At 45.5% G+C, this 19359-nt stretch overlaps 1 protein-coding gene across 3 annotated transcripts in view; it reads left to right on the top strand.

The window, feature by feature from the left end:
• Window positions 1–8795, top strand: part of pik3c2b (phosphatidylinositol-4-phosphate 3-kinase, catalytic subunit type 2 beta) — a 187432-nt gene extending 178637 nt beyond the window's left edge. For all 3 annotated transcript variants that reach the window (XM_070859224.1, XM_070859226.1, XM_070859225.1), the window contains 3 exons: window positions 835–941; window positions 3268–3393; window positions 5393–8795. In XM_070859224.1, coding sequence (XP_070715325.1) covers window positions 835–941; window positions 3268–3393; window positions 5393–5587 — 428 coding nt within the window. In that variant the 3' untranslated portion in view covers window positions 5588–8795. The remainder of the gene's footprint in view (window positions 1–834; window positions 942–3267; window positions 3394–5392) is intronic.
• The last annotated feature ends 10564 nt before the right edge of the window (window positions 8796–19359 follow it).

Raw genomic sequence — 19359 nt, 5'->3', positions numbered from 1 at the left:
CCCCAAGATGTCTGTGCTCCTCTAATTCCGCCCTCCTGAGCATCCCTGATTATAATCACTCAACCATCGGTGGCCGTTCCTTCTGTTGGCTGGGCCCCAAACTCTGGAACCCCCTGCCTAAACCTCTCCGCCTCTCTTTCCTCCTTCAAGACACTCCTTAAAACTACTTCTTTGACCAAGCTTTTGGTCACCTGCGTTAATTTCTACTTATGTGGCTTGGTGTCAAATTTTTATCGCATAATATCCCTGTGAAGAGCCTTGGGATGTTTCTCTACGTTAAAGGCGCTATATAAATCCAAATTGTTAATGAGTTCAAACAAAAAGTCAAAAAATAGAAGCAGGAATAGATCTCAAGCCTGCTCCGTCATTTATTGAGCATTAGATGTTATACATAGTCATGACCAACACAGAGATTATGCAGGATGCTGCTATCGTAGAAGAATAGTCGGTTACATCCAACTGAGCTCAATATACTCCTTCCAGATGCCTCCCATCTTCCTCTCCCAACCTTTTTGGTATGATTTTACCCCATTCATACTGTTTGTAGCTACACTTAACCCATCTGTACTCCATAACCCTTTGCCCACTTTCGGTACCAGTCCTGATCATGAGGTCCCCGGGCCGGCTAAATATGTTTGGGTTGGCAAGGCATAAAAAAAGAGAAACGATTCTTGTCAGCATTAAACAGCTCCTACATATTGGGGGTTGGACAGTTATTTGAGGTTCTGGGTCACTCCATGTTTGGGGACAGTTCATTCCATGTTCAGCCACTAACGGTTCATCTCAGATTCATACTCTCGCCTTTCTGTTTTTATTTTCTATCTCTCTCCCAAGATGGGCCTCCAACACCACCAGTGGGGAAGGTCGGCGGAGAGGTGAAGCTGTCTATCTCGTACAAGAATGATAAGCTTTTTATCATGGTGATGCACATTCGAGGCCTAGTAAGTATCTGAGAATATAAATTGCCTAATTGTTGGCTAGATGAAGGGACACTCCGGGTCAAGGGGAGCACGAACTCGCCCATAGGCAGGGCAATGGTCTAAAACAATGAATACAAATAGATAAGAGTTAAAATCCCAGAAACTTAACATGCCACCTCAGCAAATGAATAGAAACAAACTTGTTTCATACCTTTTTTAAAAATTCTTTGAATAGTACTCATTATAACATTAAACATTCACACTAAGGGCTGGATTTTTGACTTTGATGATTTCGGGGCGGTAATAGCAGCGGGGCGATAAGGTTTGTGCCCAGGAAATAGTTTGCACCTCAGTCAGCAAACTTGGGCAGCTGGGCCCTAAGTCTGGGGCGCAGCGCTAAAGGAGGTGGTATACGCCTCTCTTGGGCGTTAGTCTGGGAAACTCCCCAGCTTAAGAGCCGGGCCGGGAACGCCCCGAGAGATGCCGGGGGAGAAGAAACAAAATATGGGAAAAAAACACACACACATTCCCAATACATAGCCACGCCACTACAACATAAATCGCAAAAAAAAATTAAAAGAAGAAACCATCTTACTAACCTTACATAAGAACATAAGAAATAGGAACAGGAGTAGGCCATACGGCCCCTCGTGCCTGCTCCGCCATTCAATAAGATCATGGCTGATCCGATCATGGACTCGGGTCCACTTCCCCAGCCCGCTCCCCATAACCGCTTATCCCCTTATCGTTTAAGAAACTGTCTATCTCTGTCTTACATTTATTCAATGTCCCAGCTTCCACAGCTCTCTGAGGCAGCGAATTCCACAGATTTACAACCCTCAGAAGAAATTTCTCCTCATCTCTGTTTTAAATGGATGGCCCCTTATTCTAAGATCGTGCCCTCTAGTTCTAGTCTCCCCCAGCAGTGGAAACATCCTCTCTGCATCCACCTTGTCAAGCCCCCTCATAATCTTATATGTTTCGATAAGATCACCTCTCATTCTTCTGAATTCCAATGAGTAGAGGCCCAACCTACTCAACCTTTCCTCATAAGTCAACCCCCTCATTCCCGGAATCAACCTCGTGAACCTTCTCTGAACTGCCTCCAAAGCAAATATATCCTTTCGTAAATATGGAAACCAAAACTGAATGCAGTATTCCAGGTGTGGCCTCACCAATACCTTATATAGCTATAGTAAGACTTCGCTGCTTTTATACTCCATCCTCTTTGCAATAAAGGCCAAGATACCATTGGCCTTCCTGATCACTTGCTGTACCTGCATACTATCCTTTTGTGTTTCATGCACAAGTACCCCCAGGTCCTGCTGTACTGCTGCACTTTGCAATCTTTCTCCATTTAAATAATAACTTGCTCTTTGATTTTTTTTTTGCCAAAGTGACCTCACACTTTGCAACATTATATTCCATCTGCCAAATTTTTGCCCACTCACTTAGCCTGTCTGTCCTTTTTGCAGATTTTTTGTGTCCTCCTCACACATTGCTTTTCCTTCTATCTTTGTATCGTCAGCAAACTTGGCTACATTACACTCAGTCCCTTCTTCCAAGTCGTTAATATAGATTGTAAATAGTTGGGGTCCCAGCAACGATCCCTGTGACATCCCACTAGTTACTGATTGCCAACCAGAGAATGAACCATTTATCCCGACACTCTGATCTCTGTTAGTTAGCCAATCCTCTATCCATGAATTACCCCCAACCCCGTGAACTATATTATCTTGTGCAGTAACCTTTTATGTGACACCTTGTCAAATGCCTTCTGGACGGCGTTACTGACCTCTCTGCAGTCGGTATAGGTTGGACCACCCGTTGTCCCAGGCGGTCACTGCGGTAGGCGTACGGATGGGGCGGGAGTCCAAAATCGCGCCGGTGTCGCAACCAGGGGCGTTGCACACCGGAGCAGATCTTCCAGGCGGTAATGCTCTGAGCTGCCGCAAAACCGTCCCCGAAAGCCCCCGCGGTGTGCTGGAGGCTGACTGCCCGCCTGGAAGACCTCACCGCCGCCACTGCTGCCGCTCCAGGGCAAAAAACAGAGCACAAAGGACCGGAAAATCCACCCCCAAGTCTTGCACATTGTTGTCTGGGGGTATGTGGAGCAACGTAAAGATTCACATTGAGAATCCAATGCCAGTTCCACACCCCCATTGAAGGATCATTGTGAGTGATTGGGGGAGCAGAGGGTTGCACTGCGACATTTGCTTCAGAGTGGAGTCCGTACTGGTGCATGATTGGTGTTTGTCAAGCCGTATTAGACATCTCTGCCGCTCAGTCAAAAAAGATCCGATCTGACTGCACTGAAATTGAACGCAATCATCTCCCTTTGCCACAGGTCTTGCAGGATGGGACTGATCTGGATCCTTACGTCAAAATCTACTTGCTGCCGGACCCTCAGAAAACCAGCAAGAGGAAGACTAAAGTGGCTCGAAAGACTTGTAATCCAACCTATAATGAAATGGTAGGTTTGTTATGGATATTACAGGACCTCGGGAAGAACGTGAGAAATCGGAGCAGGAGTAGGCCATTTGGCCCCTCGAGCCTGCTCCGCCATTTACTAAGATCATAGCTAGTAAGGGATGAGATTCCTGGGATGAGGCTAATACTGGGATTCTGAAGGGCTAGTTTGTGTGAGATCTCGAGAATCGCACGACTGAAATGCTCTCACAAAGTTGAAATGAGAATGGGAGGTGTATTTCAGGTACCATGGCATAATGTAAATATTCAATTTAATCCGCAATGAAATGTCAGTCTTGTTTTGTTTATACTTCTAAGTATTGTTTATTTTCTCTCATTACATGATTTTTCATTGAATTTTCATTAAGACTGAAGCAATAAAACGAATCCTTTGTTTCTAAAAAGTGAATGTAAATTTGCAGGGTACTGTGATACTACGGTGTGTAATATTGTGTGTCTTTTGATAGCTCCACCACAGTGCTGTGTGTCTCTGTCTATAATCTTTGGTTTGTTACCATCTCGTGCCTAGAACCTTGTGGTTAACGGTGCAGAAGTGCACTCCCTACTGACTAAGTTTCTACCCAGTTAGCTCAGTTCTCCATTGAAAACACAGGGCCTCGATCTTAAAGATCAATGTGATAGACATTCATGTAGGCTGGTTAACCTGAAAGGGAATGATGTTCTTGACTCTTGGTGGGATGTGGGGGTACAGCACATCAGTGATCCAACACTAATGGGTAGGATGCAAATTGATGCCCACACTTCCCATGTGATCCATAGAATTGTAGAAATTTATGACACAGAAGGAGGCCACTCGACCCATCGTGCCTCTGACAGCTGAAAAAGAGCTATCCAGCCTAATCCCACCTTGCAGCTTTTGATCCGTAGCCTTGTAGGTTACAGCACTTCTAAGTGCCTATCCAAGTATTTTTTTTAAATGCGATGAGTGTTTCTGCCTCTACCGCCCTTTAAGGCAGTGAGTTCCAGACCCCCACCACCCTCTGGGTGAAAAAAGTTCTCCTCAAACTCCCCTCTAATCCTTCTACCGGTTACTTTAAATCTCTGCCCTTCAAATCTTGCCTCAGCCTCACTGTTACTGGGAACGCACCAAGTGAAGCTCAAGCATTTCCTCACAGAAAGGATGGCAGCATCATCTGAGGGCACTGGCTACGGGGGAGGGTGGGGCAGGGGTGGTTCGTACTTGTGTGGCACAAAGAGGTGAAGAAAGGGGAAAATGGGTGTAATGTATGCACCTGTGAGCATGCTCACAGGTTTGTAGAGCTGTTGAGAGGGGAGCGGGCAGGTCGGAAGGCCTCCTGGTAGGACTGCTCCTGGGCATGGCCAAGGTGGCCATCAACCGGTCCAGGCAGTGGGCGGTCGAGGGGGTCGTTCAGCCCAACTGCCTGCCTCTCTTCCGTGGTTACATCCAAGCCAGGGTCTCCCTGGAGATGGAGCACACGGTGTTCACCGGTACGCTCGCGGCCTTCCGCGAGAGGTGGGCGCCGGAGGGACTGGTGTGCATCATCACCCCCAGCAACCAAATTTTAATTTGATTTAAGTTGACTTCCAAAGTTTAATTTGTTTAATTGTGTCGGTTTTAATGCCCCCCCCCCACCCCCTTTAATCAGAGGCACTTGTATTAATGTTTCAACTTTAAAATAGTTGAAGAGCTGTTGAGTTGAGTGGCTTAGCCAGTCATGTGATGTTTACAAGACTCAATAAAACCCAGTCGGTTGGATCTAGTTCATCCCTGAGGCTCACAACTGCATGCCTCATCGTGGCATAGACCTAGACCCAACTGCCCGGGGTTTTATTGAGCCTTGTGAACATCATGTGACTGGCTAAGCCACTGATAGTGCAACAGCTCTAAAAACCCGTGAGCATACTCACAGGTGCAATACATTACAATGGGGAGAACAATATCTTGCAGAAAAATAAAATTGCTACTTTTGTGAATTACAGCGCTGGCGTTGAAAGAAAATCGATTCCCATTTGTTTTCCAGCTGGTGTATGACGGGATTCCCAAAGGAGATGTGCAACAGCGTGTTATCCACTTGCGTGTGCTGAGCGAGGAAGCATTCCGGGAGAACATAATGCTCGGGGAGGTGTACATTAACCTCAAGGACTTCAATCTAAACCAGAAAATTGTTGGCTGGTATCACCTGGGTTCGACGACCCCGCAAGGCACTTTGTTCTAAGTATTTAATGACATCACTAAGAGCTCTCTGTTGGACCTTAACTGAGGTGGAAGTGATGGGGGAGGGGTGGGGAGAACAAATAACAAGGAATAACCAATTGCATTTCCTTCGTTTCGTTTTTATTTGTGAACTGACTTGATGAGGAGGTTAAGATATTCAAACATTGTTTTTGAGCCTCTTTATTTTGGAATGTGTTGAAGAGACACTGCCCTCAAACGCGAGGGTTAATGGGCATGATGTTTGCATGCGTCAAGAGATGCAAAGAGTTTGCTCCCAAGTTGTGTATTATTACACTATGAAAATGAAGGTAAATATTTGAACTGTTTATATGCTTTTAAACTGTGCTGTGGGTGACCATGTCGTAATGAAGGATTGACTCCAATTTTTTTTTTGCACTAAACACAAAACAAGAGGGAGGAGAAACCCTCCAGGAATTGATCAAAATCCACGAGAGGATTGTAGCACAGCAGAGAGGGGAGTGTCGACATTCGGACCACAATCAACTCTCTCAAGTATTCTCGCTACTCCAGTCTCTCTCTCTCTCTCTCGCTCTCATGTCCCCAGCTGGGAAGTGAGTAGTTCATATCCTGTTGGCTTTGGGGTGTAAGTGAATCCGCGTAATGTCGGGGAAACGATGGCCGGCCAAATTGCGTTGTGCAGCGTCTAGGAGCATAGGAGTGGATCATTCAGCCCCTCGAGCCTGTTCCATCTAACTGGCATCCTACCAAGCAAAACCTATTTGGGTAGAGATTGATCTTGGGTGGGAGGGCAGAACGAACGGTATCTCATCGACTGCCTGTTATACGCCCTGCCGATATTCCTTTCTATTGAAGGCAATGGAACTGATCATCGGGCGTATAACAGGCAGCCCATGCCATACCGCCCATGACGTATTTTTACACGATTATCTCAGAGGTTATTGTTTAGACAGTGGGATGGAAGAACTTGTACAGTTGTGCTGCAAATGGTGTAGCCCAGAAAGTTATTAATATACTTCCCCCGGATATCTACCGAAGCCTGTGTCCAGTTCTTGCTTTTAGTGGGTTTATGCAGAGTTCGCTGATTTCAGTCAGGCAGTCAGAAAGGTGAGGCACCACAAAGACCGTGACGATCCCAAGTTCAATCCATGGTCTACGCCGCTAACTGGTTTCAGCTGGGGTAGCAATTGAGGCAAATGAAATTGACCTGGATTGGGGAAAATGGCAGGGGATGAGTAGGGAGTGAAGTATTAGCCACAGTTGCTGCTGCTGATCTCTATTCAATGACCCCTGTCGAAAGGTAAGTGCAAGTGACCGCTGGTGAAGCTGGGATCAGGTCCATGGTCAAATAGCCTGCCAACACTCACTGGCTCGATTTGTAGGATTCGCTTGGGTGAAGTATTAGAGGATACTAGCATCCTTGCTCTCTCTCTCTCTCTCTCTGTGTCTCTTCTCTGTCTGTGTCTCTTCTCTGTCTGTGTCTCTCTCTCTGTCTGTGTCTCTCTCTCTGTCTGTGTGTCTCTCTCTCTTTCTCTCTCTCTGTCTGTGTCTCTCTCTCTCTCTCTCTCTCTCTCTCTGTGTCTCTCTCTGCCTGTGTCTCTCTCTCATCAGTGATGGGTCTTTTGTATGAGGCTGTGCCCAGGTCACTGTCATGATTAATTGATCAGAATAGGCTTTGCCATTTGCACAATGGAATGAGCACCCATTTATGTTAACCTCATTGATTAGGCCACTGGATCTCCACACTTGGTTAGATCCTGATTGCAGCGTGTGACCAGCGTCTACACAGTCTGGAATGCTAAAGTCTGTATGACTCGGGGCTCCTTTAAAGTAATGATCTGGGAGGTCTCCTTCAGTCCTAAAGTAGACGTCCATGCTACCGTTCTTTGTACTTTCCTCCTTTACCGTTGTATTTTGTACAGGGGCCACTAGCTTTAAAAAGGGTAATTTCACCTCATTGCAGGCAGAGCAGCATTTGGCAGAGCCAAAAACAGCCTAGGAACAGGAATAGGCCACTCAGCCCCTCAAGTCTGTTCCACCATTCAGTTCAATCATGGCTGATCTGCACCTTAACTCCCATCTAGCCGCCTTGGTCCCATAATCCTTTAATACCCTTACCGAACAAAAATCTATCCGTCTCCGCATTGAAATTTTCAATTGACCCCCCAGCCTCAACAACAGTTTTATGGCGGGGAGTGAGGGTGGCGTGGAGAGAGTGAGTTCCAGATTTCCACTACCCTTTGTGTAACACTGAGGAAAGTGACTGCTGCACCGGATGCTACATAGTGTGCAGGGTAAACCTTGTGATCTGATGGTCACTTTTTAAGCACAAGTGGTTACGTTTAGTTTTATTTAAAATGAGATTTACCACCAGATGCTGTCACTTCCAATGTTCCCATTATGCTGCGTGGCCGCACAGCGGCCTGGCGATCCAGCGCGGGCCTCTCTCCGGTTTTCCAATGCAAGAAACCTCGCGTGCGAGAGAATTTGAATGAGCCATGCAGCCCGTTAAAGGGACCGCGCGCCAACATAAAACTGACCGGGACCATTGGCCACTCCTATGGTCATCTCACCACTTGCTCCTCTCTTTGGCAATGGGAGGGTGCACCGGTCCCTGAAGTGCCAACAACACACACACTTTCCCCTTTTAGGCCAGCAAACTTCCCTCACTCCATCTCCCATTCATGTAAATTACCTAATGTTTCATTGATAAGGATCCTGCAGTAGTACTTGGCAGTGCTATACCTAAGGGTAAGGGTGGCTCCTTTCTATATTATAGGATGTGCTGTGAGTGAGAGAGATCCACTGTTGGACACAATACATGAATCTCGGGTACGGAGACAGAAGTTACACTTGTTTTGCCTGATTCTTTTTAGTTCCCAGTTGAACCGAGCTGAGACTGCTGATGGGGCTCCTTCTGTCCCACAGGACAGTCCTAGATATCGAGCTTGGCTTTGTTTCTGCTGGGAAGGATATTCGAATCACATCCACTCCCACCTCCCACTACTTTTTTTGCTACACAGCTAAGGAAGAAGCTTTGTGAAATTCCCACATCTTGTTTCAGTTTATCTTTGTACATAAGGAAAAGCACCACAGACTCCTACTGAAATGTCCTTTTTATTAACCCTGGTGGAAGTTATACCGTAAGATTTGTTAGCAGATCTTTGTTGCCTGTAAGTAATTTACTTCGTTTGATTGACTGATACACAATGCTGTTGTTGAATATTTAAAAAAGGTTTTAAAAAAATGATGTACCTCGTCTTGTTTTCTTTTTCCTTCTGCCCTTTTTATAACAACTTATATTTATATAGCACCCTTAATGTCCCAAAGCACTTCACAGGAGTATTAAGCGATAAAAATTTGATACTGAGCCACATAAGTAGAAATTAGCCCAGGTGACCAAAAGCTTGGTCAAAGAGGTAGGTTTTAAGGAGCGTCTTGAAGTAGGGTCTTAAGAAACTTTTACCTCAATTTCACTAGATTACACACTAATACTATTCTGTACTTAAGGACAGCGTGCACCAAGGTCCCCCAGGATCTCCCCCCTGCCCCAAGTAGAACAACAAAAACTTTTATTTATTTATATACATATATATATATATTATATATATATATATATATATATAGCACCTTTTAATGTAGTAAAATGTTTGATTATTAAATTAAAATTGACACGGAGCCAAAGTAGGAGACATTAAGACAGGTGACCAAACGTTTGGTCAAAGAGGCAGGTTTAAGAAACGTCTTAAAGGAGGAGAGTGAGCCGGAGAGGAGTTCCAAACTTTTACCACCCTTTGTGTGTAGAAGTGATTCCTAATTTCACTCCTGAAAGGTCGGCTCTAATTTTTAGATTATGGCCCCTAGTCCTAGTTTCTCTATCTCCCCTATCTGTTCCCCTTAGTACCCTAAAAACTTTGATCTGATCATCCCTGAACCGTCTAAATTCCAGGGAATTTGTGAAATCTCTCTTCGTAACTTAACCCTCGAAGTCAGACTATCATTCTGGTAAACCTATGCTACATTCCCTCTCAGGCCAATATATCCTCCTTAAGGTGTGCTGCCCAGAACTGCTCTCAGTGCTCCAGGTGTGGTCTAACCAGGGTTTTGTACAGCTGCAGCATAACTTCTACCTCCTTGTGTTCCAGTCCTCTCGATATAAAGGCCAGCATTCCATTAGCCTTGATAATTTTCTGTACCTGTTCATGACATTTTAATGATCTATGTACTGGACCCCCCCCAAGTCTCTCTGGACCTCCACTGTTTTTAGCTTCTCGCCATTTAAAAAATATGCTGTTTTACCCTTTTTAGGTCCAAAGTGGATGACCTCACATAGAAATTAATTTAACAATATTATGGGTTTAACCTTTCAGTGTGTATAAAGTACAGAAAAGGGATGGTGTAACCTCATGTGTTAGGGAGAATTGGAAGTTGATACGGTGGGAGGGAGGTAAGCCACAGAATAAACCACTCAGGTTTGATTCATTCGCGTGAGATATTTCTAACCAAACAGGTGGGGTTAGCTTCCAATCGTCAGGTCCGAACACGGAGGTGGACAATTGGCTATACGAATTGATGATAAGGATGCGTGAGAACAGGAAACTTATTTTAATGGGGGACCAATATAAATTGGGGAAACCCCAAGTGGTTTGGAGTGGGAGTTGGGAAATGCAATGTACGATTGCTTCATGATTCAGTTGCGCGAGGGAAGCCACGAGCAGCAGTGCTCGCTTTGAGCTGGTATGGCAACCCAGACAATATATAGGGAGTGGAAGTGGTAGCATCATCGTGGGAGAATGGCCACAGATTGATCAAGTTTAACATGACTTGGGAGCCAATCATATCAAAGATCAGCAGCCACGTTTCTAAGTTTAAAAGGCCTAACTTCAAAAAGATGAGGGAAGAATTGAAACAAATTGATTGGAGGAGGATATTTGTCAACATTTTAGTCGAAGACAAATGGAAAACCTTTAAAGAATAACACCAGACTTGTAGCCACATACCTATGATCAACAAGCATGACTGGATGGATTAGCAAGTGAGAAGTGAAATAAAGAGGAAGAAATTACTTCTACCAATCCCGCAGCGAGAAAGGAGAAAGGGCTCACTGGGTGAATAGCTGCAGAGGCAAAATATAAGAGAAAAAATGTGCTTTCAGTACAAAAAATACCAAGAGGGCTTTTTTGTACTGAAAGCATTTTTTTATAGCGCCTTTCATGACCTCAGGAGGTCCCAAAATGCTTTACAGCCAATGAAATACTTTTGAAGTGTTGTCACTGCTGTAATATAAGAAATGCGGCAGCCAATTTGCACACGGCAATCTCCCACAAACTAATGAGGATATAACGAGCATGGTGGACAGAGGTGTACCGATGGATGTGGTGTATTTAGATTTCCAAAAGGCATTCGATAAGGTGCCACACAAAAGGTTACTGCAGAAGATAAAGGTACGCGGAGTCAGAGGAAATGTATTAGCATGGATAGAGAATTGGCTGGCTAACAGAAAGCAGAGTCGGGATAAATGGGTCCTTTTCGGGTTGGAAATCGGTGGTTAGTGGTGTGCCACAGGGATCGGTGCTGGGACCACAACTGTTTACAATATACATAGAGGACCTGGAAGAGGGGACAGAGTGTAGTGTAACAAAATTTGCAGATGACACAAAGATTAGTGGGAAAGCGGGTTGTGTAGAGAACACAAAGAGGCTGCAGAGAGATTTAGATAGGTTAAGCGAATGGGCTAAGGTTTGGCAGATGGAATACAATGTCGGAAAGTGTGAGGTCATCCACCTTGGCGGGGGGGGGGGGGAAAAAACAGTAAAAAGGAATATTATTTGAATGGGGAGATATTACAACATGCTGTGGTGCAGAGGTACCTGGGGGTCCTTGTGCATGAATACCAAAAAGTTAGTTTGCAGGTGCAGCAGGCAATCAGGAAGGCGAATGGAATGTTGGCCTTCATTGCGAGAGGGATGGAGTACAAAAGCAGGGAGGTCCTGCTGCAACTGTACAGGGTATTGGTGAGGCCGCACCTAGAGTACTGCGTGCAGTTTTGGTCACCTTACTTAAGGAAGGATATACTAGCTTTGGAGGGGGGTACAGAGACGATTCACTAGGCTGATTCCGGAGATGAGGGGGTTACCTTATGATGATAGATTGAGTAGACTGGGTCTTTACTCGTTGGAGTTCAGAAGAATGAGTGGGGATCTTATAGAAACATTTAAAATCATGAAAGGGATAGACAAGATAGAGGCGGAGAGGTTGGTTCCAATGGTCGGGGAGACTAGAACTAGGAGGCACAGCCTCAAAATACGGGGGAGCCAATTTAAAACCGAGTTGAGAAGGAATTTCTTCTCCCAGAGGGCTGTGAATCTGTGGAATTCTCTGCCCAAGGAAGCAGTTGAGGCTAGCTCATTGAATGTATTCAAATCATAGATAGATAGATTTTTAACCAATAAGGGAATTAAGGGTTACGGGGAGCGGGTGGGTAAGTGGAGCTGAGTCCACGGCCAGACCAGCCATGATCTTGTTGAATGGTGGAGTAGGCTCTCGGGGCTTGATGGCCTACTCCTGTTCCTAATTCTTATGTTCTTAATGAGATAATGTCTCAAGCTATTTTGGTGATGATGGTTGAAAGATAAATATTGGCCCGGACACGAGGGGGAACTCCGCTTCTCTTCAAAATAGTGCCATGGGATATTTTATGTCCACCTGAGAGCATGGACGGGGTCTCGATTTAGTGTCTCATCTAAAAGATGGCACCTCTGACAATGCAGCATTCCATCAGTACTGCATTGGGAGAGTCAGCCTACATTATGTATTCAAGTCTCCTGGGACAATAAGAGGCATAATGAGAACAATAAAAGACAGGAGACACAGGGAATGTGTAAATAATTTTTTTTAAAGTGGGGCACAGACAGATAGAATCGGAAGCATAAAAGACTAGAAAAGCAGAGCAGGCTCAAGCAGCCCAGAAACTTGGGAGAAGAAAAAGGTAGGTTTACACCAAGGGGGAAGGTCATCTCACCAGCGCTGTGTTCCAGCTTGGGATCCCCAACCCAAGCACCAACTTGATCCTCACTTCTTCATACAAGTCGGAGAAGGATATGATCTACTGTACAGTGTTCTGGTCAGGTAACGTGTTGAGCACTGACTGCTGGCAAACAAGGGAATTATTGAAACACTTGGGGGCAATACAGAGAAGAGCCAAAGAGCTGATCCCTAGTGTTGCATCTGAGATACAATGAAAGACTTGGGGAATTTTCAGCAGCACATTCAGGCACTAAAGATCCTCCATAGATGGGGTCTTGAGCTGCAACGCCGGTTTAGCCTGTGTTTAGCACAAGACTATCTTTGTAAAGGGGTTGAAGCCTGCGTCAGGAAAGGCCGTCCGGTGGCTCGTTAAGGGGCTGACTACCAATTAAAATGCACGCTGGCCCTCATTAAAGAGGCTGCACGGCATTTTGGTAGCTACCACTTGTCCGAATGCCCTCTCCGAACAGCGACCAGCTGATTGGGCGTACTCACGGCCTTAATGTGGATTTCAAGCGCTACTTAAAGAAATACCATTTTATGTTAACTTGATGCCGGAGCTGTGCAGAGGATATCTGAGACATGCTGGGAAACTTCCTGAGGCACTTTGTCAAGACTTCACCAACACTCCAGCAACATTTATTCCAGAAATTCACCTAAAAGGTCTGAGTGCTCTGCCACTCTGCCTTATTGGACATCTTCCAGGAATCACCGGGAGAAAGGGAGTGCTTGGTCATCGGCATCTTGTTAGGGGGGCCCCCTTGGTCTTCAGGAGGAATGGGATGGGAGGTGGACATGAGGACAGACAGAGCAGCGCCAGCTGCTGCAGGAGAGAGGTACAGGAGGGCGAGGAGGTATCCTTTCCCCATGTAGATGCAGACCATCTCTCCTTCTCGGGACCTCCTCCACCGGGACCTCCAGTGCTGCGCCCAAGAACCTGTGCACCCACTCCCTCGGTCCCTGAGCCATCCTGCAACGTACTGCTGTGTATCAACCAGCACATTCTACATCTTCAGTGGAAGTTGGTGCGAGGCACAGAAATTGCACCTAATCAGCAATTGAGTGCTAAACCTGCAGATGTCTGGTTTGGCACCTCCAGGCAAGTTCAAATTATGGTAATCATCAATTAGGACAAAATTGTCTGCTAAATCCATACTTTTAAACAGGCGTGTCTTACTAGCACAGTGTCCATTTAATGCCTGTTTACATCCTTTGGCTGAAGTAATCCCCTTGTGCTTTTCAACCGGGCAAGGATGCATCTGAGAGGTGATCTTGTGGTGGTACATAAGATAGTAAATGGTCTGGTAAATATTAATCCCGAGTACTACTATAAGTTAAACAAGACAAGGAGTCACAGGTTCAAACCAGTAAAAGCTAACTTTGAGACTGATATCAGCAAGTTCTTCACGTAGAGTGCTGAAAATGAAAACTTTGAAATCAATTACGACACAATTAGATTGAGGTAATTTATTAAGATGGGCCAAATGGCATTGGTAATCTGTAAGTGTCTTGTGACCTCATATGCAACTGTTAACCCAGCCAGAGGTGGATTAAGCTTTCCTGTGAAAATTGATGGCATGTTATAATCAGAATCACTACTGTTATGTATCTGGATTTGTATATACTCTGTACAGCCACCAAAGGGCTCATTCCCGGGAGTCCCAAGGGATCTCATAATCCCTTGGGAGCACAGGTATTTAAGAGTACTTCACAGGTTGGAGAGGCACTCTGGAGATCTGCAATAAAAGACTAAGGTCACACATTACTTTGAGCTCAGTGTTCAGTCTGACTCTTTCTCCATACACTACAATTACCTTCTCTCCGTGTTCCTGTAAGGAGTGATAAAGATAGACTTGCATTTATATAGCACCTTGCATGACCTCAGGACATCCCAAAGCGCTTAAAAGCCAATGAAGTACTTTTGAAGTGTAGTCACTGTTGTAATGTAGGAAATGGAGCAGCCAATTTGTGCATGGGAAGCTCCAACAAACAGCAATGTGATGATGACCAGATTTGTTTTTTAATAATAAAAACAGAAAATGCTGGAAATACTCAGCAGGCAGCATCGATGGAGAAAGAAACAAGAGTTAACGTTTCAGGTCGATGACCCTTCCATCAGAACAGGCCTGACAGATGCTGCATGACCTGCTGAGTGTATTCAGCATTTTCTGTTATTACTTCAGATTTCAGCATCCGCAGTATTTTGCTTTTGTATTAACCTGTTGTTGTGATGTTGATTGGGGGATAAATATTGGGCAGGACACTGGGAATAACTCCCCTGCTCTTCTTCTAAATGGTGCATTGGGATCTTTTACATCCACCTGAGAGGGCAGACAGGGCCTCGGTTTAACGTCTCATCTGAAAGAAGGCACCTCCGACAGTGCAGCACTTCACTGGAGTGTCAACCTAGAATGGCACAGAAAGACTTTATCATAATATCAGAATGGCAATTGACTTTGCAGCCTTGTGTAGAGTCTTTCTGCCTTGCAAGAAGACACCACCCCTTTATTGCCGTGTTTTGTCATTTCAGATGGAATTCCTGTTTTCACCGTTTAACACTTGCATGCAACCATTTGCAGGGTCTGGCCAAGGTGAACATTCACAGGTCCAGGTTAGACGCGTTCCTTGTGGGCGGGTAGGGTATCTTCAGCTGCCTGCCTCCCTTCCGCAGCCTTGTCCCCTCCCGGGTGGCCATGAAAATGGAGCAGGCGGTGTCCGCAGGCACTCGAGGCCTTCTGCGATCGGTGGGCACCACAGGGATTGGAGTGTATAGTGGACACGTGGTAATATTTAATTTTATATGGTTTCTTTGTTTTATGGTTTTGTTCTTTATTACTTGTGCCTTGTTGTAACGGCTGTCTTGCTCTTTTCGCTTCGTTGTTTTAAACGTCAAATTAGGCATACACTCAGTTCTCGTAAAGGCAGGATCGGGACTTTTACTTGGAAATTCATACAAAACAAACTCTCTGCTTGCAAAGGCAGCTCTCCAAGCAGATTTTTTTTTTTTTTTTAATTCGTAGCCAATCTTTCCAATTCTTTGTCAGATCACAAACGCCAGAGGTCACCTTGCACACATCAAGGATCACTCTGCGCCAATGCTCTTAGCCAAAAGGCCTAGAGCCACTGCACCGTTCCTGGAAGTACTGCAATACCAGGTTCGTGCCATGGAGGTGGATGGGTCAGGCCCCCCACACACCTCCATACACCTTTCGAGATTCGAGTGTCACTGGTGTCCGTGTGTGTGTGTGACGAAAGCCAGTTCCATCCCTTTATACCTAAAAGTAAAACCTTTGAACTCATTTCTTTGCATTTAGACTATCATGGCTAACTGCTTTCTGAATTACTTTACACAAACCAGATTATTTAACATACAGATGTCATCAAGGTACTCAAATGCAGACAATGTCATGAATTACTATTATTCACATAGTAACAAGGTACTCAAATACTTAACATCGTTTAACATACAGATTATGTCATCAATTAGTAACACGGTACACTCAAATACAGACAATGACCAGCTATTCATTATCCCAAAGTCAAGCCTCACTGCCATAAATCGACTCCCACCATGCAGCAATGTAAACATCCAGGTGATCAGAAAGTCACATTTGAATGGCTAGGTGGCTCCGATCATCCAGCAGCTTCCTTTAATCCAATCTTCCAACTTTTAACCCTTTTGATTTCTCCAGACCACAGCCGAAGCAAAGCGTTCAGAAATGCGCTCCCACATTTCCCCCACTACTTCTTCTCTTTGCCCCTCTGCAGGCCTTATCTGGGTAACAGTTTCCAAAGTTGTGCGAACGTTCTCACTTTCCGCAGTATGGTGGTTAATGTCCACAATTGCTTGATTCAAACTCCGTAGCTGTTGAAATCCTGTACTCCATTTCCGCATTTCCTTCTTCCGAATAGCAGCGTGATTAGGGTCAAAGTAGGGTTGCTGCAGGCTCTGATTCTCAGGATGCCATTTTAAAGTCTGTTGGTCTGTGGCAGATTGAAGTTTGGATTAAAAGAGGCTGCTGGACGATCGCAGCCACCACAGCCAAAGCAAAGTGTTCAGAAAAGCAGGCTTATGCTCCTACATGCCCCTCTAAAATGGGGCACTTTTGCCTGTATTTTTTGGGGGTTTGATGTCGCCGAGGCAACCCAGAATCTCCAGGTTTTATTAAGAAAAGGCATACTATTTGCAGATTTGTCCTGTGTCATCACGGCTGTTAATGCCATACTTGAACTTAATTAGTTAATTGCAACCTTGTTTTGTAAGTAACACTGCCATACAACAAAAGTCAGACTTGTAAAATGCTCCTCGAGGGACAGACACAAACTGCTGGAAATGCAGAGCCAGTTAGTCAGCATCTGAAAGAGAAAGCTAGGTTAGCGCATTGAGTGGGCGCCTTCGACAGGACTTGTATCTAATGAGGGATCTTGCACCGAAAAACATTAACTTTATTTTTCTTTCAAGTATTTATCTCTGTGTCTTCCTATTGCTGTCTCAGGACGTGCTTAGGAACATATCGTCATCATCATAGGCAGTCCCTCGGAATCGAGGAAGACTTGCTTCCACTCTAAAAATGAGTTCTAAGATGGCTGAACAGTCCAATACGAGAGCCACAGTCCCTGTCACAGGTGGGACAGATAGTGGTTGAGGAAAGGGTGGGTGGGACTGGTTTGCCGCACGCTCCTTCCGCTGCCTGCGCTTGATTTCTGTATGCTCTCGGCGACGAGACTCGAGGTGCTCAGCGCCCTCCTGGATGCTCTTCCTCATTATACATTCTAGCATTTGCATCACTTTTGGGTGTCCTGGTTTCAACAGACATGGTTACATTAGGCATTTCACAATCTCTATCATTACTAGTAAGCATAATAAACTTGTTCTTAACTTTATTGACGCCTGCATTCATATCATTAGTCACATTAGTTAAACCAGCATCACAATTCATTGTTACATTGCATACATTTTCATACTTGCACCCTTTAATCGCATCTTTAGCTTTAAAGTCTGTGTACTCAAATAGTTGAAACTTCCCCTTTAAATTTCTTTGGTTACTGGTCTCCTTTAAGGGGGCCTTCAAATCCGATTGGGCCGCTCGGTGTCATGTGATGCTCCTCCATGCTCACTGGTGGCATGACAGTGGCCATTTTGATTACAAGTGTTTCTCCTTGTGCTGCTGGTGCTGCAGCCATTTCCTGGCTTTCCTGCAGGAGGGCTGTGGTAGTCTTGTCTTCCACAGCGCCAGCATGGGGCCATCCAGTTTGTCCCATGTGGCAGACTCAGAGTTGTGGGACTCGGGGCAGCATTTCTGCCTTTAGAAGTATCCATGCGGTGCACTGCGCTCGCCTGGAGTCGCCGGCCGAAACCATGTAGGCCTGGCTCACTTGAATTGCTCTCTGCAGGGTGACTGTGATGTCAGCCGAGAGCAATTTGTATAGGAGGCCTTCGTGGCCGATTCCGATGACTTCATTAAGGTGGTCGCCAAAATCACACGGTGCAGCATACTTGGCAATTTCTTGGCCCTCAGGTCGCCAGTAAGTGTAGAACCGGTGCCTGGCTGTGAGGATGCTTTCTTTCGGTTTTAATTAGAAACATAGAAACATAGAAAATAGGTGCAGGAGTAGGCCATTCGGCCCTTCTAGCCTGCAATGCCATTCAATGAGTTCATGGCTGAACATGCAACTTCAGTACCCCATTCCTGCTTTCTCACCATACCCCTTGATTCCCCTAGTAGTAAGGACTTCATCTAACTCCTTTTTGAATATATTTAGTGAATTGGCCTCAACAACTTTCTGTGGTAGAGAATTCCACAGGTTCACCACTCTCTGGGTGAAGAAATTCCTCCTCATCTCGGTCCTAAATGGCTTCCCCCTTATCCTTAGACTGTGTCCCCTGGTTCTGGACTTCCCCAACATTGGGAATATTCTTCCTGCATCTAACCTGTCTAAACCCGTCAGAATTTTAAACGTTTCTATGAGGTCCCCTCTCATTCTTCTGAACTCCAGTGAATACAGGGTGACTGTGATGTCAGCCGAGAGCAATTTGTGTAGGAGGCCTTCGTGGCCGATTCCGATGACTTCATTAAGGTGGTCGCCAAAATCACATGGTGCAGCATACTTGCCAATTTCTGTATGATTGTTACAAGCTGCTCATAGCTCTTGGTGGTTGTCTTCTCCAGGGCTAGTAAGTCTCTGACGCGACCGTAGATGGTGGGCCCACAACTGCTAAGCAGGATGGCCCTGCGTTTGTTCGGTAGTGTGACCGGTGTGTCCCTGTCCAGGTCGTTGGCTACAAAGAAATGTTCCAATCTTGCCACAAAAGCATCCCAATCTTCCCCCTCTGTAAATTGCTGAAGTTAGACATGTTGAGCGTGTAGTTCGTGACCTCGTATTCCTGTCGCCAGTTATGGCATATGAAGGCACCTTTAGTAATGACTCCACAAGGCAGGGTATGATACTTAAACTGTGTAGTCCTTTATTTGCAGTTCCTGAGTGCTGACAACAAGCTGTGAGTTCCCTTTTATACTGGGTTACCTGCCGTGTGTCGGCAACCCCTAGGTCTCCAGCAGCAACACCCTCCGGTGCAGCGGTAAGGTGTGTACAATATAAGGGTACATTCAATGTGGCATAACAGTGTTACAGACATCACATAGTAAACAGGCATGCATACACAACAGACTATGTCCTGGAATGCAGCCTCTGTACCTGCACAGACGCAGGTGTCGTCCGCGTACTGTAGCTCGACGACAGAGGTTGGGGTGATCTTAGACCTGGCCT

This window comes from Pristiophorus japonicus, chromosome 17 (genome assembly GCF_044704955.1).
Source record: "Pristiophorus japonicus isolate sPriJap1 chromosome 17, sPriJap1.hap1, whole genome shotgun sequence".
Classification (NCBI taxonomy): domain Eukaryota; kingdom Metazoa; phylum Chordata; class Chondrichthyes; family Pristiophoridae; genus Pristiophorus; species Pristiophorus japonicus.
Note: the sequence above shows the minus strand (reverse complement) of the source record. Positions and strands in the feature narration are given on the sequence as shown.